This window comes from Mirounga angustirostris, unplaced genomic scaffold, assembly GCF_029215605.1.
Source record: "Mirounga angustirostris isolate CCGP_5_RB_7025 unplaced genomic scaffold, mMirAng1.0.hap1 SCAF_3, whole genome shotgun sequence".
Lineage (NCBI taxonomy): Eukaryota > Metazoa > Chordata > Mammalia > Carnivora > Phocidae > Mirounga > Mirounga angustirostris.
Window position 1 is genome coordinate 187,531,457 of NW_026991711.1, and position 27,938 is coordinate 187,559,394.

General features: G+C 47.1%; 1 protein-coding gene across 3 annotated transcripts in view; it reads right to left on the reverse strand.

Annotated features, from left to right (window-relative positions):
- Positions 1-13,562: 13,562 nt before the first annotated feature.
- PDE6D (phosphodiesterase 6D) overlaps positions 13,563-27,938 on the reverse strand; it is a 53,300-nt gene continuing 38,924 nt past the window's right edge. For 2 of the 3 annotated variants that reach the window (XM_045867742.3, XM_064587240.1), the window contains exons 2-5: positions 18,990-19,078; positions 18,045-18,170; positions 17,221-17,326; positions 14,700-15,298 (exon numbers count right to left, since the gene is read on the reverse strand). In XM_045867742.3, coding sequence (XP_045723698.1) covers positions 15,217-15,298; positions 17,221-17,326; positions 18,045-18,170; positions 18,990-19,078 — 403 coding nt within the window. In that variant the 3' untranslated portion in view covers positions 14,700-15,216. Of the gene's footprint in view, positions 15,299-17,220; positions 17,327-18,044; positions 18,171-18,989; positions 19,079-27,938 lie in introns of all 3 variants that reach the window. The other variant, XM_064587241.1, reaches the window with a different exon arrangement.

Consider the following 27,938-nt stretch of genomic DNA (forward strand, 5'->3'; position numbering starts at 1 on the left):
GCTGTCTCAAGCCTGGTTTTTCTGTGTTTCAGTTTTCTAGACCTTCTGGGGAGCGGGCAAGGACGGGGGTGGGTGGTTGGGGGGATCTTGGGCTCAGGCCCAGCTGTATTTCTTGGGGATAGTGGGCTGAAGACCCCAGTGGGCAAGGAGGGGTGGGTATGTCCTTGGGGCAGCGTGGTGGGTCACCATGGAGATCAAGGACTGAGCTGCTGCTGGCCACCAAGCCCTGTGGGAGGGCACTGGAGTTAGGGGCTGTGAAGGGGAGGCTGCTTACCGGGGCCGGTCTACTGATTCTACCAAGAGCCTTTTCCCAGGACCACATTATTGGATGCCAGTGGATCAGGGTGCCTTGGAAGGCAATGTCCACATCCTCAGGCACACGAAGGAACCGGCTACACGAGGCGCTGCTGTTACCCAGACTCCAGGGTTGGGGTGGGTGGGTGGTGGTACGGGCCAAGGGTGAACGCAGGGCCAAGACCTCAGATAAGCCACTTCCCAGTGGGACAGCCCCTAACTTTGGCCTTTCCGCTTGGGTCCTCACCCAGTTAGTTTGGTGACCGTGGCTCCCCCTGGTGGTGGCATGTGGCACCTTGTCCCTTTGGACTTCTTTTCAGGGCACTCACGCAGCCTTGCCCTAATTCTCCAAGCTCTTGCCTGGAGAAAGAAGTGGACCTTGATTAGGCAGGCAGGCGAGCCTTCCCCTTGAGCATGGTAAAGATGGTAGGTGGGCACTTAGGAGTTTCAGACGCCGGTTGTGAGCAGTCAGGAAAACTCAGTGAAGCTCAAGCCCTGGGGGAAGGGAGCTATTAGAACTGATTAAGCCTCCTGGGGCTTGTTCGCTCTCCTGGGGCCTGCAGCTGAGCTTCACAAGCAGAAGCCTCCTGCAAGCATCCAGTGTGCCCCTGAATCATGGTGGTGCCCAGTCTCTAGGGGGTCAGCGAGGATTGACCCCTAGCTGTTAGGGGTGCTAAGAATGGGCTACTGTCTGCAGGGCTCACTTTGTGGGGCAATCGATTCACTGAGTAAAAGTATGGGTTCTGCTTCGGCTTCTACCAACTGGGCCATCCTGGGCCTCCTGTCCCTCCTGAATGTGGTCTTTTTTTGTCTTGTTTTTAGGATTTACTTATTTTGGGGAGGGAGGGGCAGGAGAGGGAGAGAATCTCTAGCAGACCCCCTGCTGAGCACAGAGCCCGAAGGGGGCGCAGTCCTACAATCCTGAGATGGAGACAACAAGAGTCAGACGCTCAAGTGCCCGAACCACCCAGGCGCCCCCTGAATGCAGTCTTAAAGATGCCTTTCTCGAGAGTTCAAGTGAGACACTCAGGGCCGCAAGGGAAAGGGCGGCCAGAATTGGGGTGGGGCACAATCCTTAGGAGGGACACCTCTCAAGCTAGAGTGCCCAAGTCTACCCCACAGACAGGAATGGCTGTGGGCAGAGGACGAAGTGGGGACAGAGAAGCCATGCACACTCCCTCCCCACTCCTGTCCCCCAACACTCCGGCCACGTGGGAGTCACTGCCTCACATTTGAACTGACTTACACTCTGCTTTATTCAGAGGAAGAAGCCTGGGACCCCAGCTTCTGCTGATATCCACCCCCCATCACCCTCCTATCTTCCTCTGCCCTCCCTCCCCCTCAGGCCCCCACTGACTTCGTTAGAGAGTCCTAGACACCTACGGGCAGCAAGGGGTGGGAGGATGGGGCTATTACCTAAGGTGTCCATCCACAACTCCTTAAGGACCATCTATGGATAACGGGACCCTGAGCACAAAGACAGGAGGACCTGACAGCAGGGAGGGCTTCCCTCGGGAGGCGGCATTGAAGCCGAGACTAGAAGGGCCAGGAGGATGAGAAAGATGGGGGACAGTTTGGGGGGCAGGAGTGCTGCATGGGCAGGCCCCGTGCAGGAGGGTGCTGAGGGTGCTAAGGGTGCATGGGCAAAGGGGGCGGGCAGTCTTTGGACCAGGTACTGAAGGAGGATTTGGGGAAGCCACGGAATGGTTGTAGGCAGAAAAGCTCCCTGGAAAACATTGAAGTGACATCTGCAGAGGCAGGGGAACTGGATTAAGGGGAAGTGCCAGGTGGAAGAGAAACAGGTGTATTTAAGATATCACGGGGGTACGGGCGCCTGGGTGGCTCAGTCAGTTAAGCGTCTGCCTTCAGCTCAGGTCATGACCCCGGACTCCAGGGATCGAGACCCGCATCGGGCTCCCTGCCCCTCACCCTGCTCGTGCTTTCTCTCTCTCTCTCAGATAGATAGATAGATAGATAGATAGATAGATAGATAGATAGATGATAGATAGATAGATAAATAAAATGTTAAAAAAAAAAAGATAACCCATGGGGTTAAGTGTCAAGATTCAGGGATAGAATGGGTGTCGGAGGCAAGGATCCCCCAGGCTCTGGCCTGAGCCTTCCAGCACAGGGAGGAGCCATTTACCACGTGAAAGGGGCTGGGATGAAGATCTCAAGCTGCATGGAGACCTGACTGTGTTTGAGGTGAATTGTCAGAGGCTGTTGGGTGCACGGGTCCGGAAGGCCGGAGAGAGGCCTGGGTTGGGCCAGAGTAACGGAGGCTGAGGTATGAACCAGATAGGCCAGGACAAGGGCCTAGCAAGAAGCAATAAGGCTTAGGTCACACGAGGGAGCACAGAGAGCTGGGTGCTGTCCCTCCCAGGAAGTAAAAGCTCCGAGCCCAAGGCCACTTCTGCCTACATCCTGTGCCCTGCCTGCCTTGCTCATCAGCCACACCAGCCTCCCTGTGTCCGAGGCAAGCTTGGTCCTCCCTCAGGGCCTTTGCACTTGCTATTCCTGCCCCAGGAATGTCTGATTCCCAGACCTCTCATAACTTGATCCATGATAGGTCTCCAGGCCCGCGTTATCTCCCCAGAGAGGCCTTCTCTGTCCCTGACCTTAAGAAGGCCCTCCCCAGTTCTGTCCCTCGGCCACATAGCACTTCTCACAAAGTGAGCTTGTCTATTTGCTGGTGTGTGTGTGTTTTGGTTGTCCCCCACTGAGGTCAGGGGCCATGTCTTATTCACCATGTTTCCCTGCACATAGTATTCTATTCTATTCTATTCTATTCTATTCTATTCTATTCTATTCTATTCATTCATTCATCCATTCATTCATTCATTCGCATATGTACCGAATGCTGTCATGGTGCCAGACTCCATTCTTTTTTTTTTTTTTTAATTTTTTTTTTTTTTAAGATTTTATTTATTTATTTGAGAGAGAGAGAGAGAGCACATGAGAGGGGGAGGGTCAGAGGGAGAAGCAGACTCCCCGCTGAGCAGGGAGCCCTATGCGGGACTCGATCCCGGGACTCCAGGATCTTGACCTGAGCCGAAGGCAGTCGCTCAACCAACTGAGCCACCCAGGCGCCCCAATTTTTTTTTTTTTTTAGGATTTTATCTATTTATTTGACACAGAGAGAGAGAGACAGAGAACACAAGCAGAGAGAGGGGCAGATGGAGAGGGAGAAGCAGACTCCGGGCTGAGCAGGGAGCCCGACGCGGGACTCGATCCCGGGACTCCAGGATCACGACCTGAGCCGAAGGCAGTCGCTCAACCGACTGAGCCACCCAGGCGCCCCAATTTTTTTTTTTTTTTTAGGATTTTATCTATTTATTTGACACAGAGAGAGAGAGACAGAGAACACAAGCAGAGAGAGGGGCAGATGGAGAGGGAGAAGCAGACTCCGGGCTGAGCAGGGAGCCCGACGCGGGACTCGATCCCGGGACTCCAGGATCACGACCTGAGCCGAAGGCAGTCGCTCAACCAACTGAGCCACCCAGGCGCCCCAATTTTTTTTTTTTTTTAGGATTTTATCTATTTATTTGACACAGAGAGAGAGAGACAGAGAACACAAGCAGAGAGAGGGGCAGATGGAGAGGGAGAAGCAGACTCCGGGCTGAGCAGGGAGCCCGACGCGGGACTCGATCCCGGGACTCCAGGATCACGACCTGAGCCGAAGGCAGTCGCTCAACCGACTGAGCCACCCAGGCGCCCGCCAGACTCCATTCTAAGCTCCTAAGATACAGAAAGGAGCAGGAGAGAGAAGGTCCCTCCTCTGGACACCACAGGACACCTCTTGGTGGTAGAACAGCATTCCACACCCTTGTCTCCCCCACCCACATTTGTGGTGTCTGCCGGGTGCCCCATTTTGGGGGGGCTGCCCTTCACAGGGGTTGGAGCCTGTGGGGTGAGGACAGCGTGGAGTGTCGCCACTGGGCTGCTCAGGCCCCACGCTGCCTGTCCCCCACTGAGCTGTATCCGAAGTGCTGCCGGGGTCAGGGTCAGATCAAGGCCTTGGCTGGAAGGAACTTCTGAGCCTGGGCCCCCACCCCACATGACCTGCACAGGCTCTTGAGGCAAGACTGACCAGCTGCTCTCTGTTCTGCTTCCCAGGGCAGCTCAGCTCTGCAGATGTCCCCAAGGCCCAAAGCCCAGGGTGGGAGTCTGGCCCAGGGGGCAAGAAGACCACATAGCAGGCAACACATGGAGCTGGCATCCGGTTCCCAGGCTCCCTCAGGCTATGGCCCTGCTCGGAAGGAACTACTCCCCTCAAAACCTCTAGGAAGGAGGTGAGAGGCTGAGCCCCATCCAGATACAGACATGACAGCCATGTCAACACAGAGCAAATAACTGAACCTTGCTGGGCCTCAGTCTCCTCCTGTGCGCAATGGGAACAAGAGTGCGAGGCAGGAGCTAGGCTCAGGGCTGCCTTTCTTAATGTTCCATGTCTGCATCAAGCTTCCTGCAGCCTCTGTCCCAGCTGCCCAGCCTGACCACATGGCTTCACCCCACCGAAGGTTCGGCCTGGAACAGTCCTTGCTGCCTTCGGCCCACTCCCCCACTCTCCTCTAGTCCTGAGACTAGCACACTATTTATCACTGCCTGGGGACCTGTTCTCGGAGCCCAGAGTCCCATCCATCCTACTCCCAAAGCCTCTCCAAAGGCAAGGACAGGGCTGCCCATGCTGCCCAAATTGGGAGATTTGCGAGGGACGGGCTCCCTCTGGTGGCCAGAGGGGAACTGCAGGGGGCTCTGCGGGGTTCCGTTCAGGCCAGGAAAGAGCCCCAGGGACCGCATTCTCAGCCACCCCTATCCCAACTAAAAGACCTTCCTTCCTCTCTGTTTCTGGAGCCCCAGTCAGACATGAGAGGCAGTGGTCATTTCGCAAGCCTTCTCTCTGGGCAGCTGATCTGGTCCTTCTTTTCCTCAAGGGGAGACCCCAGGCCTCTCCAGAGCCCAAGCTGAGGCCAGGGTTGGTTCCCCCTTGGGTTCTGGCCCCCTGGGCTCCTTCTTGCTTAACCCGTTGAAAGGCTTGGGGTGCGCAGCACCTTCCTAGGACAGGTCCAGCTCTTGGTCCTCTCTGCTCGCTATTCACAGTGACTGCTGACCTAAGTCCCAGTCCCAGGTCCTGAGCTGCAGAGAATGCAGGGCTGGAGTTCGGAGGCTCCCAGCTGCACTCCCTGGCACTCTCCGAGCTGCCCCTTAGGCTGCCCTAGGCCTGAGTGCCACGATCTGGTGCCACCTCTCCTCGGCTGCCGTTGCTGGCCCGGGGGTCCAAAGACCTAGATCCCCAGTGCCCAGCCTTCTGCCATGCCTCCTGGGTCCGGGGGACAGGCCAACTCTGCCTGCCTCGGGCCCTGGCTGCTTCCTGGTCCCTGCCTGGTGACAGCTGCTTCATGGGGACAGAAACCCTGGTCCCAGCTTTAATGGGGTAGTCCAATTTTGCAGTGTGGCTGCTTGTCAACCCCTAGCTCCACGCCCTTGAAGGGAAGGATGGGGTCAGCCAGGGAAGAGGGCAGGGCTCTCCCCAGGCCTTCCTCTACAGAGACATTGGTCTCCACTCCCAGGGTCTGCTCTGAGTTCAGAGAGGTGACATTAGGAAACACAGCCGAAACATTCTAAGGCCGCCTGCAACACTGACCTTATATACTAGGGGAATGATAGATGCATTATTGATGGAGAAGGCCTAGCAGCCTGTGACTGGCGCCGATGAGGATTCCACAGGTACAACATATGTTGTTTTTGTCACCAGCAGCCATCCCATCAACCTTCTCTTGGCAATAATCTCCTGAAATGGTGTCCAGTTTGCCTCCTAAAGAACCTCCCCTCCCCCACTCTCAACCCAATTTCACAGGCAGAATATGCCATTTGGTCCCGGCCAATCAGTGTCCAGGAACCCCTGGCTATACTGATTGGCTCAGGGATGGCACATGACCCTAGTTGATCCAATCAGAGTGAGACCTGGGATTTTTTTTCTTTTTTCTTCTTCTTTTTTTTAAAGTTAGCTCTAGCCCAGTATGGCGCTGGAACTCTGGACTCCGAGATTGATGCACTCCACTGACTCCACCTGAGCCAGCCAGGTACCCCCTCCTGGGATTTTTTGACTGAGTTGCTGCGAAGGGAAGAAGCTTGGGCCTGGGCGGTGAGCCTTGAACTTAGGGCTATGCGAGAGGTGGAGACTGCAGCCCACACAGATAGAAGAGTTGAACCAAGAGGCAGAGGGACGGTAAGTTCTATGAGGTTGCTTGAGTCTCTGGGTTGACTTGTACCTAACACCGTACCGATCTCTGGACTTTTCATTTATGCAAGCCAGCACATCTTCTCTTCGTTTAGGCTGGTTCAGGTTGGGTTTTCTGTCATCTGCAACTGAGTCATACTAGTAGCCAGGAGGATACTGGGCTCCCGGCTCTAATCTCCAAAGCCAGTCAGACTTCCATGAACAACAAAGACAGCTTGAGGAGGGAGGAGCGCTGGGATGTGGGCATTGACTTCTGGTGTGGTTTCCAGGTTGAAGGGGAACAGAGGGAGGTGAATCAGCCTCGGAAGATGCTGTGATGCTCATGGTTCATCTCTCATTGGGATCACAGAGTCCTGCTCGACTCATTTCCAGCCGGGTGTGTGGGGCGGGCCATGGCCCAGTCATCTGAGCTGCCCACCTTGCATGCACTGCCTGGAGTCCCCCTTTCCCTCTCTCCAGCCTGCAGTGCTCTCTGCTCCTCTGACCTCCCAGGAACTCACAGAACTTACCGTGTTCCCACCTCTGCCTCAGAGCCAAACGCAGTCTCACTGGACTCAGTGGTGAGACCCCCATCTTCATGCAGCCCGGCACCTCCCAACTGTTTCTCTGCTCCAAGCTGTGCCTGAGAGGTTAAAGCAATCCTGTTTGGCGAAGTGCTGGGGTAAGCAATGGGAAGGGTTTTCTTTGTTGTTGTTGTTGTTGTTGTTTGGGAAGGGTTTTCTTTCTGCAGAACAGAACAGGAAGAAAACAGACTCCCTGGGTCTTTAACATATGAAGGAGGCTCTAAGAGGAAAGTTTAACATGTAGCTCATTCCAAATTTGACCTAGAATTTTAAATTCAATGAACACATACTGTATTATTAGTTTCAGAGATAAGAGTTTAGTGATTCATCAGTTGCCTATAACACCCAGTGCTCATTACATCACGTGCCCTCCTTAATACCCAACACCCAGTAACCCCATCCCCCCACCCACCTCCCATCCAGCAACCCTCAGTTTGTTCCTTATAGTTTAGAGTCTCCTATGGTTTGGCTCCCTCTCTGATTTCATCTTATTTTATTTTTCCCTCTCTTCCCCTATGGCCGTGTTTTGTTTCTTAAATTCTGTATCAGTGAAATCATGATAATTGTTTTTCTCTGACTTATTTCGCTGAGCATAATACCCTCTAGTTCCATCCACGTCATTGCAAATGGTAAGATTTCATTTTTGATGGCTGAGTAATAGTCCACGGATTTTTTTTTTTTTTTTTTACAGAAAGCCTATTAACATACTGAAGGACATCAGTGTCCAGAAAAAGCTGATCTTGTACAAGTACCCTCACCAGGGCTTAGGGATTGTTTGCTGAACTAAACAGAGGATAGGAAAGGATTCCTTTGGGAACTGGTTCCATAGTCTGGCCATAGAATCCTGCACGGGCCTCATGCAGGCTCCCTCAGCAGCAGGTGGTCTGGGACCCTGTGACCCTCAACACAGCCCAGGACGTGGTTGGTGTAGTAAATTTGGGCATAGCTAAGGGTGGAAATGGGTACAAACCTTTCTGGAAAGCATTTGACCCTATATATCAAGTTCCCAAAAATATGCACATCCTCTTTTGTCTTAGAAATTCATCTACAACTCCATTCTGTATCCCAGGAAAACTTCAACCCCTTCCCAGAGGTATTCTCTGGGTCCTTCTCACCAATCTCCCCACAATGTCCTAAGTGTGACTCCTGTGGTTTCCGCTAGAGCCTGGGGGTGTGTCCTGCTGGATAGTGGTGCTGGGCAGACTCTAGTCTTAGAACTAAGATACTGAGGCTGGATGGGTTCCAGCCCCATGGGGGGAGGTGACAGTGGATTCTACAATTCTGACCCCTTTGTCAACATTGTCCTTAGCCAGCTTTGAGGGCCCGCTGACGTCTCTACTAGTCAACCTCTCAGGAAGCACCTCTCACCAGGAGAGGCTCATTTCTTTCGTTGGAGACAGTGTGGTCTGAATCCATTTTAAAGACCCTGGCATCAAATTAGTCACATTATTAGGAAGGTGGGCTTTCTATTATTTTCCTGCTCTGCTCAAGGGCCTGTCACAAACAGCGACTTAATTTTTAAGTGGTTAGTCTCTTGTTGTGCAATGACATTTTTAGAGGTGGCACTCCCTGGGGCCACTTGCCTCCCCAGGGAGACCAAGGAGGTGCCTGTGGGAGAGGCAAGGTTTTTTCAGCAAATGATTGCATGCCTCCTTCAAAACACAATCAAATCCACACTGAGGTCTCAGAATTCTGATACCGCCAGAACGGCATCATTTGAGTCTGGAAATATTTGAGGATCATTATGGTCTAAAACCTCTTGAATATCCAAAGTGTCTACTTTTAAGTAAATGTGAACCCTCCAAGAAAAACCTTAGCCTAATCGTACAAAACGTATTGCAGATTGTTGCTGAATACAAGCCAATTAAAAAAGAGAGTAATAATTAGACAATCTGCCGGAAGAGAGGATTTGGATTCCAATCCTGACCAAGGGCTGGGCCCTGAATAAAGTGTGTATGGCCACCATACCAGGAAAGAAAAGAATGACCATTATCAATCTCTATAACATATAAAAAATGAAATGAAATTTCGAGTTCTGTAAAGAGGTACACCAATCATGTACAACTGCCCTGTGCACCATATTCAGATTATCATGTTCTATGGGTCTAATGCACATACTTTAGCCCCAAATGAAAGTAATGATTATATATAAAACATGCAAGTGTTAATAATCTTGCTTATCCTCTTATAATTGAGAAGAGCTATTTGGGGGATGATTTGAATAAATCAAGTCACTTAAAAAAGCCACTCTTAGGAAATTTGAATAAATGCCTTCTTTTCCTTTGAAAACATTTTCTTTAATAAGTACAAGAATTCAGAAGCATTCCATGGAACCAAGAGCTGACTCAGGGTTCAGAAGGGGGTGGCCAATACCCACTTGTTGCTGTGGCTTTCAGTGATGGTAATGCATGAGCATGTGTTTCTAATCCTCTGAAAGGCATATTTTAAGTAATCTCTACCCCCACATGGGGCTCAAACTCACGACCCCAAGATTGAGAGTTGCATGCCCTACCGACTGAGCCAGCCAGTAGAGTATGTGACTCTTGATCTCAGGGTTATGAGTTTGAGCCTCCTGTTGGGGGTAAAGATTACATAAAAATAAAATCTGGAAAAAAACCCCAAAAAACTAAGGGCTTATTAGAGGTTCCTGAACTTTCTCTGTTCACAGAACTTAGTGTCTCAGTAATTTCTCCACAGTGCAAAAAAACCAAAATAAATACTTTTTTTATATTATGTAGTTAGGTCCAAACAACTTGTTAAGTATTTATATCTTAACCGATTAGCTGTCATATTATTTTGGAAAAAGAAAAGCCACGTAAATTGAGAGAAAAAATATTTTTATTTTATTTATAATCACAATGGCTTACTGATGCAGGGTGTGCCTGCCAAGCACGGCACAGCTTCCCAAACCTTGGAATCAGATTGGACACAACCACCCTCATTTGCTGTTCACACTTCCTTTTTTTTCATTTATTTTAGAGAGAGTGAGCAAGAGAATGCAGCTGGGAGGGGCACAGGGAGAGAATCCCAAGCAGACTCCGCCCTCAGTGTGGAGCCCGATGTGGGGCTCGATCCCATGACCTGAGCCGAAACCAAAAGTCGGATGCTTAACCGACTGTGTCACCCCGGCACCCCTGTTCACACTGACTTTTCAGGGGTACTTGCATATCACCAAAACGCCAAAAAATTCGGTTTCCCAAAGATAGCTCATCAAAAAGAATGTAGTGTGGTGCAATATAACGTTGAAACTGAACTATCTTGAGCTAATAGTGAGCACTGTACAACAGACATCCCCAATGGCTGCGTTTCCCTTAAAAATTAAAATATCCTTTGGCACCCTTGTGAATTTGCTGCAGTGCCCTGGGGTGCCTTGGTGCACAGTTTGGGAACCAACTGTATTCACCAAATCTCTGCTTCTCACTCCATTCCACTTCACCCTTCAGGTTACTCAAAACTATGGTCAAAGCTGCTTAGCTTCAAACCAGGTTGGTCTTCACTTCAAGGACTATTTTAACAGTGTATTTTGACAGCTGCAAAGCAATTACCAGGTCACTAGCAAGAAGTTCTAAAAATAAACTGTTCAGGGGCACCTGCGTGGCTCAGTCATTGTCTGCCTTCGGCTCAGGTCATGATCCCAGGGTCCTGGGATTGAGTCCCGCATCCGGCTCCCTGCTCAGTGGGAAGCCTGCTTCTCCCTCTTCCACTCCCCCTGCTTGTGTTCCCTCTCTCGCTGTCTCTCTCTCTGTCAAATAAATGAATAAAATAAAATTAAGTAAATAAATCCTTCTTTAAAAAATAAATAAATAAAAATAAACTGTTCAATATAGAGGGACTGGTGACCAGACGCACATTTCAGGGCTCTTTTTGGCCGAGATGTGAAGGATAAATCAGAAGGGAAGACGATGCTGTTGGCCCGACAGGCCCCAGGTGGTTATAGGAACTGCAGCTTGAGAGGTAGGGGTAGAGATGTTTGTAAGGCTAGTCAACAGACCTTGGTCTGGATGATGGGGCAGCCCATTCTCCCCGCTAACTTACAGGAAGTGGTTATCAACCCTGCAATTCTCTTGCTTCCCCTGAACCTGGTTTCTATCCGCTGGTCCCACCCCAGCCTGGGAGGGAGGGTGCGGTGAAGGAAAGCAGGGACATCTGCCTCTGACCTCTGTGGCCTACTTCTTCATTTTTCCTCTCCACCCTACACCAGGCTGGGAGAGGCAGGTGCACTCCTCCCACAGGGGGGAGCTCTTTGTAGTAAATGAGACAATCGTTTGTGGCCCCACTGGTTCTTGCTTTGTTGATAGTTTAAGGGACTTAAAAACCTTTTTGAGTAAAGCCCGGCTTTCCATGGCTGTTGGCTTGCTGGGGACTCGTCCATCCCGTTTTGGTGGTCACAAGCTGAACACTGACTTCTTTCCATTCCTTCTCACACCAGACCGATGCTGCCATTGCACTGTCCTATTTTGTCAGAGCATTGATTGCTATCTGAAATTATTCACTTCCTGTCTCTTCTCATTAGAATGTGATGGTAGGGACTTCACTGTCTTGTTCAGCAAGTATGTCCGCCATTTAAAACAGTGGTGCATAACAAGTGCTCAATAAATATGCGTGGAGTGAATGCATAATACTTAAAGAATTTGCACATAGAATGTTCTCGATATACAACAGCTAGGAAAAAAAAGAAAGAAAACAAAAACAAAAATCCAAAAATCCACTAACAAACATTTTAGGGACAAGGTGGTTGGAAGCAAATGAAGAGCCTGCAAGGAGCAGAACTCCCAGGAAAGGGGCTCCCAGAATCCACAAGAATTTCCAGATGTCAGAAGGATCAAATGCAGCTGACAAAGCAGGAAGGACCAGAAGGGGGCAGTGGATCAGTGGAGTTCACCGACGCGTTGGAGGAAAGGAGGCCACTGGCCAGAGCCAGACAGCAGCAGTTAAGGAGTAAATGAGAGGTAGGGGGGTGAAAAGAGTGAGTGGAGACAATCCTAAGGAATTTGGATCTGCAGAGAAAGAGAAGGATGGAGCGGGAGTGTAGGTGTTGCAGGATTGAAGGAAAGCCTTATTTAAAAAAAATTTTTTTTTAAACAGTTTTAAAGATTTTTTTTTTTTAATTATTTATTTGACAGAGAGAGACACAGCGAGAGAGGAAACACAAGCAGGGGGAGTGGGAGAGGGAGAAGCAGGCTTCCCGCGGAGCAGGGAGCCCAATGCGGGGCTCGATCCCAGGACCCTGGGACCATGACCTGAGCCGAAGGCAGATGCTTAAGGACTGAGTCACCGAGGCGCCCCTATTTTTTAAATTTTTAAAAATATATTAGAGTGAGCGAGCTAGCGAGCGAGAGAACGAGCCAGGGGAGGGGCAGAGGGAGAGAGGGAGGGAGAGAAGCAGATTCCCCGCTGAGTGCAGAGCCCGGCACCAGGGCTCCACCCCAGGACCCTGAGATCCCGACCTGAGCTGAAGTCCAATGCTTAACCGACTGGGTCACGCCGGTGCCCCACGAGCTTTATTTTTTAAAAATTTATATTTTTAGGGTCACTTGAACATGTTTTGTAGGCTAAGAGTTGAACGATTCAGAGAAGAGAGGGCTTTCCTGATTTTTCTGAAGTGTGTAATCTCTTCTCATTTTTTTCATTTATTCTTTTCTCTCTTCTTCCTTTAAATTCACCTTGTGCTTCCCTTATCGCAGGCATTTATAGACCTGTCACGTCCCTGTACCAGAGACAAACCTCCGAAAGGCAGGCCTGTGCCTCCCACGTATGCATATGGGAAGCGTGTAAGTGGGGCCTGAGTGTGGCCGGTTCCCCTCCGGTCGACTGGACTCCCTCCGAGCCCTCCCCGCGCGCCTGAGGCCGGACTCAGTGCTGAAGCCCTGGCACGCCACTTCAGTTTCCCTTGACTGTGTATGTATATCCATCTCTAACACTCACTTGCAGCTCGCCCAGCATTTCTCAGAGTATGGTCCACAGACCACCTGCATCAGAATCACCGGGGCGATTTCTGGGCCCCACACCTACTGAATCCGGATGTCGGCATGGGGCAGGTGCCTGCAAAAGTGCCAGGCCTGGGCTGCATGTCTCTCCTTTGTAACATTCTGTGGCCTTCGATGTATCCACAAAACCCCCAGCTCCTCAGGCCTTTAGACCTGCACCCACTCTACCGGCTGACTCTGACCTGTAAGGACCCTTGTCCCCACAGCTCTTGTGGCCTCTCCTTTTGCTTGTGCTCACCCCTGCCCGTACCCCTCCCCTCTTCCTCCTCCCACCATAGCTGCAGCCATCCTCCAGGCCAGCTCCAGTCCCTCCCGCACAGCTCAGAACCTCTCACTCACACTGTCCCCCGAGCACACTTTTTTGGCCTTCCTTGTTTCGTGATAAAATGACCAACACCGCCTGAGCATATGCATTGCCTGAAGAGATGGGGAGCATCTAAGAATGACTGGGCTATCGTTCTTTTTTTCCTCAGAGCAGTTGGCAAAGAAGTGTGTCCCTGAGAGTTCTGGCTGGGTGAGTAAGTGGAGAAGGGCAGTGAAGGAGGCTCTAAGCAGGGAGAGAAGCTTCCCTGGGACAGCCTCTCGCCACTGTGAGGTGTCCAGTTCCCTGAGAGCCTTCCCTGCTGGAATTCTGGGGACAGACGTAGTTCAGGGAAAGGGGGCGAGTTCACTCTGAGAGAAGAGATGGCATTTCCAGAAAGCAAAAGGAAATGTGGATTCGTTTTAACTTTGTTTTTTCATCCAATCTTGGTATTTAAAAATTAGCTTTTGAAGACAAGAGCCCTCACGTGAGGAATGGAATTATCACTGAAAGATGGTGATAGTCCACTAAAAATGTCCTTCCCCTCCCCATCCACAGACGCTGGCAGACCCTTTGGTAATGGACAGAAGCAGAGGAGGAATATATGAGCAGGGGCTATGCCAGAGAGAGCCCATCTCTGGGTGTATCCTCCTCCCCTGTGGCCTCAGACCCTTACTACTGTGTGAACTGGAAGCCCTTTAATTGCTGGTATTGTATAAAGAACAGCGAAGGCTGCTGGTAGCTCAGGGTTAAGTTCCTAAAAAAGAACCCTTCTCTGTCATGTCAGACTTGTGGGCACCCAGCTACCATCACTGTCTCCCACGCTGGCTTCCTCTGCCTGGGTTTTAAGGCCTCCCAGCACCCACCCCATCCCAGATGCGTTCCCATTGTTCTCCACATGACTTCGGGGAGATCTTTTCTCCATTCTGGAACTTCTATCCTCTCACGTAAGAATAGAAGAGTCTCTACTCTGCCAGCTTGGAACTTCTACCCTTTCTGGAAACCTCTTTAGCAAAGGTACATCATAAAGGTATGAGAAAAGTTAAAAGCGACAACAAACAAACAAAGGGAGCATCTATGTTGCAGAAGAGAACCACTACATATCATGTCTCAAACACAAACGTTAAGGTCATGGGTCTTGTTTGGGTACGTTGTACGTTCTCGGAAAGCAGCAACTGAAGCATCGGGAACGCAAGATCAGTCGATCTCTGGAGTAAAATACAGTTGTGATCCTACGGTCTGATAAATGTCTTCACATCATGGGGCTGGGTTCGTGTTCCAGAAAAAGTAGAGATGAAAGCAGTGCCATGCTAAAGACTGTAGGAATATTTTAATTCATATGTTTTAATTCATTACGTAATAATAATATCACAGTCTATTTTACAAGTTAAATGTATGAGAATGTATGAAATAGAAATGGTAGGAAAAAAACTAAACATAGGTCAGGAATATGAATTTTTCCAAAACCAGGGGCCAAAGGAAGATGTGTTGCCTGCAGGGCCCAAGGAGGAGGCAGGGCGGGGGCGGGAACAGCAGTGGCTCTTGTGGTAAGCGTCTGTCCCGTGTCACCCTGGGAAGGAGTCAAGGCTCACCCTCTGCCCTGGTCTGGGGTTGGGAGTTGAGTCTGGTCAGTGGAAGATGGCGGCTCGGAGCTAACAGCCATCTGGTTACCTACACAGAGCTGGTCCCCTGGTGGCCGCAGGTGGGTTCTGCCGAACAGGGAATTAGGGGTGGAAGTGTCAAAAACCAAATGTGTGGAGGAAAAAAGTACACAGTTTCCTCCTTTCCTCCAAAAAACCCAAATTCTTGAAATGCACACACATTCTTCTCTCAAACGTAGAAAAGTCTCACTCTGGATGTGCTTACAAGAAGATCGTCGTCAAAAAACTTTGTCTCTATGATAACATTCCCACTATAAGTAAGAAGAGAGGGCAAAAGAGTGAGTGTGTTAGGCAACAGATTTCATTTCCACAAAGTGGTTTCCGTCTGGGTCTGCTGGGCCCGGGGACATGCACCCACCTTGGCCTGGGGACACTGAAGTCTATGTCCAAATGGGGTTAGAAGTCTAATGTGACATTTAACTTTGTGATTCGATTTTTTTCTCCTCAAATTCAGAGAACAGAAGAAAGAGCATGTCTTAATCCTTGATATTAATCCCTGATGTATGTAAAGCCCTTAGCAGAGGGCTCTGCACATAGGGGTCCTTATAAGTACGACTTTTTTTTTTTTTTTAAATATGACTGACTTTTTGATACACATGGAAACCTGCAGGCCTTAGGGGTGGTATCTTTCCCTACAACACCTACTCTGGTAGACAGCTGTGGGTTGGCCTTTCCTGCATCTATTTTCACCACTTTGGGTAATAGCACTCTGCTCTTCTTTTGGGGACCCACCCCATCTCCAGTCCACGGGTCAGTCAAGTAGCCCCTCCTTCACCTGGCAAAGGGGTGGGCACAGGACATAATTTGGGCCAATCAGACTCTCTCCCCGGAGCAGGATGCTTCCTAAGGCTGCTCCTGAAGGAAATCATCCATGGATTCCTGCCATCTGTATCTTTCAAGCTGCCTGGGTCTCGGTGCCTCCCCTCCCCACCCCCCCTTCAGCTGTCATATCAGCTGGAGTCATTTCTATGGCTTGTAGCCAAAGAACCCCAAATGGCACACCTGTATTGCATATAGTGGAATTTCATTTTTCTTAAGGTGGATATCTCAGAGTTTCCGAACCAAACCACTCTTGAACCAAGTTAAGGGCAATAGAGGTGCTGCTTTTGGGTTCCAAAAAGTAAAATATGACTTAAAAAACCTAAATACATCATCATAGACTTACTGGTTTTAGTACCTGAAACAAACTGGGCCTGGCCAAGGAGAAGTCAATGGGGGTTAATAAAATATAAAGAATGCCCTTCTATATACTACCCTGTACTTTCCTAGGGTAATTAATAGCCAGCAGATATATTTTTGTTGGTAATTAATTATAAAATAGGTACATAAGAAACTCAAGATTTAATTGGCTATTGGAATATAAAAATACCTACTGTTATAATTAAATATCTATTAAAGACTTATAAAGTAAATAACCTCTATTTATATTCAGTGTGGCTTTCACCAAGGATCTGTTTAAAGGGACAATCCAATATTACACAATTATCTGTGTGAAAAACTCATTAGTAGACACTATTACTAAAACCTTTAAAAGTCTAATACCTTTTCCCAAGAGAAAATGGTTGGTAGGCCATTACTGACAGGGTTTTTGGATAAAGGACAAACTAATTATTCTTTGAGCAGGAAGCATAACTATTAAAATGGTAAGCTAGTCTCTGAAAAACTATAACCAAACATTATCCTCTAAAACAAAATTAGAACTTTGTCAGATTTCATCAAAGGCCATTCGAGAAAAGTACAGAGTATCAGAAGTTTGGTAGTCAGGAAAGTGAGCAAATTAGCCTAGATCTAATATAGAGTACCAGCCAGTTTCCTCCCATATCATCTCGTTTCAGCCTCACTCCACCTCTGTGAGACAGAATTATTAATTCTATGTTTAGAGAGGGGAAAAATAAGGCCAAAGAGGTAAACATTGTCCAAGATTGCACAGCAAGTCAGGGTTAATCAGGAATTTAGTCTAAAAGTCTAATCTAAAGTTTTTAATTTTTTTCCATTCGATCACACACTGTCTTTTTCATGTGACAGAAGTCAGTAACCTATAAACTCAAATACCCTGGATACTCTTTACCCTTATTTTCAACCTGGGTGGCCCGCTAAACAGGACCACAAATCCCCCCGCCTGGAATGCCTGCTTCGAGACACACTCCACAATGCCTGTGGTCTGCTCACTCACGTTAGCACGCTGGCAGGCATCATCTGGGACTCGGGCGCTGCCTCTATCAGGGACTGCCAGGTGTTTGTGGAGTTCGGGATCACAAAGCCAAACTCGAAGAACCACTCTGCAGGAAGAAGGAAAAGCGGTGAGCGGGCACCCCAGTCTCAGAGCTCCTCGTCCACCCCCTGCCCCTTTAGAGTGAGCCTCTTCTTACCCCAAGAACCACACATGAAGCCATCAGAAACCTCCCGGGTCAGAGGCATGGGAAGGGTCACAGAAGGCCCCTCGGGCTGTCCTCTGGACTACACCAGAGGCTTACTCCCTGTGCTCTAGGGTCTAAAGGACGAGGACCAGTGGGCGGATATAGTATAAGCAATGTTTTCTCAGAAGTAGGCTATGTGTACATGATAAACAGAAGAACAGAATAGGCCTTTCACTTGGAATTTCAGCTGTGAGACGCATATGTGCCCGCTTACAGTTCGCGGTGGAAACTCAATGCAGAGCGGCCTTGCCAGTCCGATCCGCAGGAGACAGAGAGCACCGTACCAGGCCCTCATCGGCAGCTTCCTCGTGACCACGTTACAATTTGCCAGTGATAAAGCAGGCGCCAGCCCAGGCCCACCAGGGTCAGAAACCCTCTTGTTGGGCTCGAAGGCCCTTGTCACTGGCAGCTTCGTTTTTGTTTGTTTTTCCCGGGGCCCCCAGTCTCTCAGGGTGTAGGGATCCCATCACAATCTGAGTTGCAAAGTGAACGTTACCAAAGCAGTGCTTTTAGTTCACTGGGTCCTGCCTTTTTTCCCTGTCACTCTAACTGTGGCTTCCAGCAGTAGGCCACAGAATACCTTCTAGGCATTGCCCTTTGAAGTAAACTTTCTGTTCCAGGCGGAATTTTTCCATTTGCTCTGCTGAAGAGAAGTTCAATTCTCGAGACACTGCCTTGCACTTGAGGATTTTCTTGGGAACACGGGCTGGTAAAGAAAAAGAAATATTGAAGCCATTCTCAATGAAAATCACATACTATGATGCTTCCAGTTTCTGGGAGCTTCTTAGAGCTGATTTAAAGAACACATTATCTATGTTAAATTTCAGAGAATGCCTTGGTAACAGAATTACACTTTTTAATTAAAGGCAGAGGTCCCCAACTGGTCAAGTGCATCTGACTGAAAGATCCTTACTTTTTTAAAAAAAATTTTATATATTTGAGACACAGAGAGAGAGAGAGGGAGAGCACAGAGGGAGTGGGAGAGGGTGAAGTAGACTTCCCGCTGAGCAGAGAGCTTGATGCAGGGATGCGGAGGTGCAGGGCTCGATCCCAGGGCCCTGAGATCATGACCGGAGCCAAAGGCAGACACTTAACCAACTGAGACACCCAGGCACCTCCCTGAAAGATATTTAAGAAACATCAGAGGTAGTGCATCTAAGGGCCTTCCCTAGCTGCTCTCATCAGGAAAAAGGTTGAATGGGCACCTTCTCTACTCTGTTCTGTTGGTTTTAACCCCTTAGTTTTTCTTTTATTCAGGGACATAAAAATGCAAATTTTCTTTTGGAAAAAAATGTTGAGAGCTTAGTTTATATCTTTAGGTATGTTCTAATGCTAAAATTTCAGCACAAAATGAGTTTTGGGAAGTGAGAGAAAAAAAAGGTAGGAAAGGAACTAGGAATCTCAACAACACATGCTGTGCCCTCAGGGGTTTGCCCATTAGGGTCTGCATTAATTTAGCTCCCTGATGCTTAGGCCCAGCTCCAGAAACATCAGAGCCCTGTGCAGACAAAGGGTTGGGGAGTACCTTCATGCTCCACTCCAGGGACTGACAGGTCTTCTGTTCCTTGCCACAGTATCTTCCCTGTTTCAGCATCCCGGAGGTTCATCCAATTTCTGATAAAAATATATTAAGGAAAATAATGCACTGAAGGCGACTCTCACTTTGTATTCTAGGTGTGCTCAGATTTGCTACCAACTCCTGTTTACTTTTTAGCAAGTTGGCCTATCTGCCAAGTGCCATGGAAGCAAATAAGATGGTTTAAGAGGGTTGAAATGACATCCAAAGGAAGATCTTAGCAGAGACCCAGCAGAGATTTTTTTTTAAGATTTTATTTATTTATTTGACAGAGCACAAGCAGGGGGAGTGGCAGGCAGAGGCAGAGGGACAAGCAGAAGCAGGCTCCCCGCTGAGCAGGGAGCCCAACGCAGGGCTCCTCCTTCCCAGGATCCTGGGATTATGACCTGAGCCCAAGGCCGACTCTTAACCGACTGAGCCAGCCAGGCACCCCCCCAGGGAGGTTATTTTTATCTACAACATGAGAACCAAAGGCTACACATCTAAAAATTGTAAGAAAGAGAGAGAAAATGAATAGTGCAAAATTAAAAAATTTCCAACACAATCAGAGTAGCCAAGATAAAAGAGCTAAAGAAACAGATAAAAGAGGTATCCCAAGGAGTGACTCATGCAGACCACCCCCACAGTGAGGATCACATCCCATAAGTTTTACTCACAAATCCAGAGATCTCAAGTACCTGTTTAATGGCCTGCTCTTAAATATCAGAAACTAGTCAAGGATCACCAGAAACCGAGGAGGGCATTTACTATGAAAGACAGACCAAAACAAAGAGAAAAAAGCAACTTAGAAGAAAAAAGAGACTACAAAGGAAATTACAAACTTTTTTCTATTTTTTAAGATTTTATTTATTTACTTGAGGGAGAGGAGAGGGAGCACAAGCAGGGGGAGCGGCAGGCAGAGGGAGAAGCAGGCTCCCCGCTGAGCAAGGAGCCCAAGGTGGGGCTCGATCCCAGGACCCTGAGATCATGACCCGAGCTGAAGGTAGATGCTTAACCGACTGAGCCACCCAGGCACCCCGGAAGATACAAACTTTTAAAAAAGAAGTATTAAAAACAAACAAAACAGCCAGAGATAACATAACCCTTACAGACACTAAGAATTATATACAATTGAATTTTGTATATTTTAGGTGATTTTCTCTGGCTCAAGTTTACAAATTTTGAGGCTAGTCAATTGATAATCTCTCTCTTTTTTTTTTAAAGATTTTATTTATTTATTTGAGAGAGAGAGAGAACACATGAGAGGGGGGGAGGGTCAGAGGGAGAAGCAGACTCCCTGCTGAGCAGGGAGCCCGATGCGGGACTCGATCCCGGGACTCTAGGATCATGACCTGAGCCGAAGGCAGTCGCTTAACCAACTGAGCCACCCAGGCGCCCGATAATCTCTTTTTGCCATAAAATGCCAACTTAAGTAGTTATATTTTCTAGTTTCTGTATTGCTCATCATACAATAAATGAATTACTAATAGAAAGGAAAAAACATTCAGAGAACAAAAAAGAATGCTAGAAAAATATGCATTTTTTTAAAAAAGATTTTATTTATTTATTTGACAGAGAGAGACACAGCAAGAGAGGGAACACAAGCAGGGGAAGTGGGAAAGGGAGAAGCAGGCTTCCTGCTGAGCAGGGAGGTCGATGCGGGGCTCAACCCCAGGACCCTGGGATCATGACCTGAGCCAAAGGCAGACACTTAATGACTGAGCTACCCAGGTGCCCCGAAAAATACACATTTTGATAGCAGAACCAAACAACTCAATGCAAGGTTTGGAAGACAAAGCTGAGGAACACTTTCAGAAAGAAGAATAAAAAGCCACAAGGATAGAAAACAGGAGAGTGAAGATACAAAAACTGGGTATCAGTCTAAGAGATCCAAAATCTAACAGAAATTCAAGATAGAACCGAAAAACCAAGGAGAGGAAGTCATCAATGAATTAATTCAAGAAAATTGTCCCAGACTGAAAGGATCTAGCAAGTGCTCAAGTCACATCATTATGAACTTGCAGAACGTCAAGGTTAAAGCAAAGCTCCCAAAGGGAAAACAAGCTGTCACATAAAGGTCAGAATCAGAGTGGGAAAAAAAAAATCAGAATGAATCACACTTCAACAGAGACTCTGGAGGATAGAAAAAAATGAAGCAGTGCCTTTAAAATTCTCAGGGAAATTCCTAAAACTAAAAAAAGATTTACTTGCTTGAGAAACTAATGATAATATGCTACTTCAAAATGATAGGGAAGACTAAGGAAGAAGACGATATTGGATCCAGGAAGCAATGGATCTAAAACAAGAGACAGGTGAAGGAGACCCCAGGGTAAAAGCTCTTCAGCAGGCCTGGAAGGCAACCTGCCAAGGACCCAGACAAGAGCTGGTCAGAATGCTTAGGGAGAGGTTTTAAGAAGATGAAATTCATAGAATATCTGATGTGTTTAAATGGGAAAGATTTATAGTTTGGGTACATTTGGGGGTTCATTAGTGAGAAGCACAGAAAATCTAAGTAAATGAATAAAAAACCAAGACAATAATTAACATCTGGGAAAAATCAAAGGTGGTATTGGAAGAAAAAAGCAGTCACAGTATACTACATGGCACCATTGCAAACAGGGCTGACATAGTCATAATAATAAAAACATGGACTATGGATCCAATACCATTATCCTGGGAGGATAGGGGAAGAAGAGCATGTATGTGTGGTCAGGCAGCAAGTGTTGAGAAAGAACAAAACTCATTTTCCATAGTGGGAAGTCGATAAACAATGCCTAAAACAGAATAGCCACAGTGTGCAATTCAGAAATACGAAGACAAATAGCAAATAAATCAGTTAGAAATTGAAAATAGTTTTCTCTGGGGAATAGAAAATATGAATGGGAGGATACAGAACACGGCTTGTCATTCAAAACCAGGTTGAACTATGACTCTGAGCAATGTACACACACAACTTTGACAAATATAAACACTGAATTTAAAAAGACAGTCCTGAGGGTTTTTTAAAACAATGGACAAATAATTAAAGAAAAATTAATACTATCCATACATGGAGGCTAAGTCTGAGAAAGATGGTTAATATTTACAAAGAGACGGACCTTCAGATAAATAGTTGATACAGTTTGCAGGTCTTTTTTTTTTTTCTTTTCCTTTTTGCTGTCTAGCAACCAAACCCTCTTCCCAACAGCACCCTGTTGCCCCTGTGGGAGACAGTGCCTGCCGGGCATTACTCTAACTAGAAGATCCAAATCCTTCTCTCCGGAGCCGGGTGCAGCTGGGGGCAAGCACAAGACCTAGGCTTGGATGCCTGGGTACCAAGACTGGAGGAAAAGTCCACAGGTCTTCAGGATGTGTTTCGTGCTGTGCGGCCATTGCTGCAGTCAGTTCTGAAACCCCAGGGAGCCTGCAAGCTTTCCCATTGTTTGGGTAGCTTGCAGCGTTGAACCCAGAGCGTGGTTGATTAGCATCACTATGCCTTTAATGGTACCGTTAGCCCTCCGGAGAGATTCTTTCTCGGTTTTGCGGCTACTAAGGAAAAGTCAGGGAAGATAACCAAGGGTTACCCTAGCGTCCTGTGCTCTCAACCTGCTTGTGCACTGTACGCCAGCCCCCCCACCCCCCGCCACGAACCTACCACTTCTTTGAAGTTGTGTTGGTTGTGTTTCTCTCCTCTCCTTGCGTGCAATCTTTTTTTTTTTTGAAAGATTTTATTTATTTATTTGACAGAGAGGGACACAGCGAGAAAGGGAACCCAAGCAGGGGGAGTAGAAGAGGGAGAAGCAGGTTTCCTGCAGAGCAGGGAGCCTGATGCGGGGCTCGATCCCAGGACCCCGGGATCATGACCTGAGCCGAAGGCAGACACTTAACGACTGAGCCACCCAGGCGCCCCCCCTCTTTTTTTTTTTTGAAAGATTTTATTTATTTATTTGACAGAGAGAGACACAGCGAGAAAGGGAACCCAAGCAGGGGGAGTAGAAGAGGGAGAAGCAGGTTTCCTGCAGAGCAGGGAGCCTGATGCGGGGCTCGATCCCAGGACCCTGGGATCATGACCTGAGCCGAAGGCAGACACTTAACGACTGAGCCACCCAGGCGCCCCCCCCCCCTTTTTTTTTGAAAGATTTTATTTATTTATTTGACAGAGAGAGACACAGCGAGAAAGGGAACACAAGCAGGGGGAACTTGTGTGCAATCTTAACAGTCTCCTAGTGTGCTCATTATATCCCCTCTACCAACGGAGTCAGCCAGGTACCCTCAGGTCATCTATTAAAATTCCAATTACTACAAATACGCTTAGCTATTCTGGGGGCTCCATATATGAAGATAAAGCTTCCCCAATTGGAGAAATGAAACAGAAGATACTACTGCTCTGGCAAGTCCACTCTGAGCTCAGACCTAAACAGAATTGCCTTTGACATTTAAGTGCAAGGTTTTCAGAAGACACAATACTCATTTAACTTGCTCTGTACATACTTTTCATTCTTTCTCTACAGATAGTCTCTTAGGTGCCAATATAACCACACTGGACACCAGATTTTCTTAAACAACAAAACTAAATTTACTCTTAAAGTTTTAGGCTCACATACAAATGGGGCATTCTAGCAAAACGACCGCAAGAAAAGCCTCGGAAAAGGGGCTCCCTTCATAAAGCAACAGCTAGATCGGATCTAGCAGTTTCCAAAAAAAGCATTACTGCTGCTGGCCCAGGTCAGCAAAGAAAAGCCTGGCACCAGACTTTGTCAATCTATTAGAGGATAGAAAGAAAAAAGTCTGAAATGAGAGTGTGCTCTCCGATAATTAGTGGATAGTGAATTTAAGATTCCTCGATTTTATAGCAAGGGAGAGAAGGTGCTAAAAATACATGGCTTATCTCCCTAACACAAGCGCCTCCTCTCTTTATAATCAGATTAAGGACTTATCTTTTTTGGGAATTACACTTAAAAAAATATTTTGGCCAGTTCAACAATTAGGCATTTCCAGCATGTACCTTAATCTGGAAACCTATCAGTGTCTCTATCGTGGGCTTCATTGTATAATTCTAACAAAACTTGTAAAATTTTACTCTCAATAAATGCCACAAAATTAGAGAAATACAAACAGAGCTCCATTAAATGATGTTGGGACGGAGTCTACTTAGAGCCCCTCCAAGTTCTCTAAGTTAGGGGTGAAAAGGAACACTCTTAATTCATGGCAAAGATGCAGCCATTTGGGAACAGCTTTATAAATCATAAAAATACAAATCCATGACAGCACAACAGCAAAAAGAAATAAAAATTATTAAGGTAGTATCTTTTTTTTTTTTTTTTAAAGATTTTATTTATTTGACAGAGACAGCGCGAGAGAGCAAGCACATGCACAAGCAGGGGGAGCAGGAGAGGGAGAAGCGGCTCCCAATTGAGCACAGGGAGCCTGATACGGGATTCGATCCCAGGGCTCTGGGATCATGACCTGAGCCCAAGGCAGATGCTTAACGACTGAGCCACCCAGGCGCCTCTAAGGTAGGTATCTTAAAATAACCACAAGAAAAGATGGTCCTCAAAAGAGGAAGCATATTTCGCTAAAAATGTTGGAAATGAAAGGGAAGCTTTAATGGCTGATCATCATCTGGCTGAAAACATTTTTGTTTTAGCAGCTTTTTGTCAACTAGATTTTTTTCAGAGAAAAAGAGCCTGAGTTTTAAGACTCAAAGGTCAAGTCACTTCCAATCTTGACAGAGGAGAGGATTAGGTACAACCTTTAAGGAGGGGGGCTGAAGGACTATTTATAAATACCACCTTCTGGGTCAGCCAGGTCTTTTCTCATTTAAAAGCTCCCGGGTGATTTATACCCACGGTGAGCACAAAGAACACTCCTTTACTATGGGAAGCCTCTGCTGGGAGAGCTGTTCTGGTAGCTTCTTATTTGGAACGAGGCTGACAAAGGCAGCACACTCTCATATGTAAAAGTAAGAGCATGTTAAAAATAAGCTTCAGCCTGAAAACAATAAGCTCCAGAAAAAAAAAATCAATAGTTTGTAGAGTGTCGAGCCTTAGGAAAGGTAAAAAAGGAAGTAAACTAAGATACACATGGAAGAATGAGAGTCACTTGGCTCCACACAGAAGGTTACATAAGTCCTCTTATGTTTTAAATAGCTGTGACCTGGTATGATTTTGGGCCAGTGCGGGGGCTGGGGACAGACCTGAGGTAGAGAAGGCCGGCAGGGAGGTGGTGGTGGAGTGGGAAGTGAAGGCTTGGAGACTGGAAGAAACCAGTCAGATGTTGGGGTACGAGGTAAATTTCCTTGAGATGTGACTGCAGGCACTGGGATAAAAGAATTTAAAATACTTAGTGACAATCATCTAGAAGCATTTTGGCATGAGTACAACCTCCATTTTTATAAACAGAACAGATCCACTGTACATGGCAGTGATGAGGGAACAGAAGGCAAGCTGAGGACAAAGCAGAAGCTGACACCCCCCCTCCCCCCATAGGATGTATGTGACATTCCTCAGGCACTCCTGGCTGCCCTAAGGCTAAAGAAAGGAAAAACAAATAGTTAACTTGTAGAGATCACAATCCTGCAAGACCTGAGTCTCCCTCAGTTTACAAATGTCTTAGCAATTTACAAGAACAAAGCATTTCTATCAATGGCCTAGCTTCTAGAAGGAAATGTAGATACAATTAAATGCCCTTATAACCTACAGCCCATTGACAGATAATTGAAGCGGACAGAGTGTAATGCTCCTCCAGGAAGTTCCCAACTATGTTAATTTTAATGCCTTACTAGAGGGGTAAACAAACTTAACTTGACAATGGCAAGGCCTCCGGTATCTTGTAGGTCTTTAGCATATGAAAGTTCTTTTGAAACCTCCCTTTTTCCTTACCTCCCCCAACCTCATAGTATATAATCAGCCACCCCTCACAACCCCGATGCAGCAGCTCTTTCTGCCCACAGGTCCTGTCCCCGTGATTTAAAAGCAAACGACCTTTCTGCATCAAAGACGTCTCAAGAATTCTTTCTTGGTCATCAGCTCCAGACCTTACCCCACTGTGAACTTCACCTATATTCCAAAACCCCATCAGCAGGACCTCACTGGCCAGTTGAGAGGAGAGACCAAAGGGAGATTGGTGGAGAGGAAGAGACAGAGTAGAGAGGAGGAACGGGGAAGGTAAAGAGAGGTAAGAGGAAAGAAACATGGAACACACGAAGACAGAGAGAGACACACACAAGGGAGGAGTGAAAGGAAAAAAAGAGACTGGGAAAGAAACAAAAATGCTCACATGTAACTGAGAATCAGGCCAGAACAGAAAGGGAACAAAAAGGAAGAGGCTCAGGATGTTCGGAGACAGATTCCAGTTTTTCCTGCTTGAATCTTAGAGAGTTGTCCTGGTTAGTGGCTTTCATAGAATGGTTTGAAATTGATGGGTAGGAAGACTGCTCCCATGAAAATGTTAATTGGCTGATTCATAGTTTCCTGTAATTTATCATCCAAACTAGTACTTTTGAGAATGAAAGAGGGTGCTAAAGGGACAGCACACTGAAATGAGTTGGCTCATGTAAGGTGCTCAGAAACTTAGAAGCAAAGTGTTGTTGTTTTGAATCCATTATCATCTCCTACCTAGGATCCTGATGGTTTTCCTCGCTTCCAGTCTTTTTTTAGAAAGAGAGAGGGCAAGCAGGGGGTAGGCGCAGAGGGACAGAATCCCTCACTACGCTCAGTGAGGAGTCCGACACAAGGCTTGATCTCACAACCCTGAGATCATGACCTGAGCTGAAATCAAGAGTCGGACGCTTACCCAACTGAGCTACCCAAGTGCCTCTCCTTGCTTCCTCTTTCAATCCATTCTCCTCACAGAAGGTAGTTTTATAAAAACTGTGAATTAGGATGCTAATCCCGGGTTTTCCTTTGCACTTGAAAACAAAACTCAAGTCCTTAGCATAGTTTGCAAGGTGCCCAGTCAGGCTCCAGCCATAATGGCCGCCTTTCTCTTTCCTCAGCGCACTAGTGTCTCTGCGCATGATGCTGCCCGAGTGCTCCTGCCCTTACTCTTCACACTCCCAGATCCTGGCTTCGGTGGCACCTCCTCGGAGAGACTCTTGGGACCACCCAGTCTACAGAATCCAGATTTGCCTGACTCTGAAGCTGGGGCTCCTTCTGTGCATCCATGCCAATCCTGGCTACATCCTGGCCGCCCCTAAACAGACAGTTTGTGCCATCTCCATCTCCCCTGACAATAGGCTAAATACCACTTCAACTTTGTGGTGTTACTTTTCTGGTCAAAGACCTTCAAAGGGTCCTCACAGACTGATCCAGGTCTCTCCATGTACCTGATCTCAAACTATCATTCATTCAGTAAGTGCTTATTGACAATCTACTATGTGCCAGGTATTGACATCAAAGTGACATGTAAAAAATCTGGGCAATATTGTTTCATAGAAAGTGACAGACAAGTGGAGGGGGACAATATTTCTAAATTTATGTATTATTTTATAAATTTATGGTCTTAAATATGTAGGTAAAATACACATTTGTCTATTCCACCCATATCCCTTTTTAAAAATATTTTTTCATTGGAATGTTAAGAGGTTGCTTTATATTCAGGGTGACCTTGTATTTGGGCATTATTCTGATAATTTTGTAGATTTCTTCTACATAAAACCAAAGAACTTATTTATTCATGTCCTTCAAAACAATTCATACACAAGCTGGATAATTCTCAGTGATACTGAGATAATTCTCTAATGATATTAACTCAGATCCTGGTTACTAATCTAGGAATGGAAGAGCTATATTATTTCAATTCCTAACAATTTACCAGGAAGGGAACTGGTTTATCAATTGTTATTCTGTTCTAGTGTTATCTGAAAAGTAAATTTTTAGATTTACAAAATAGTTATAATAGTAGAGTTCTCATATACCTCACACTAGTTACCCCTATTAT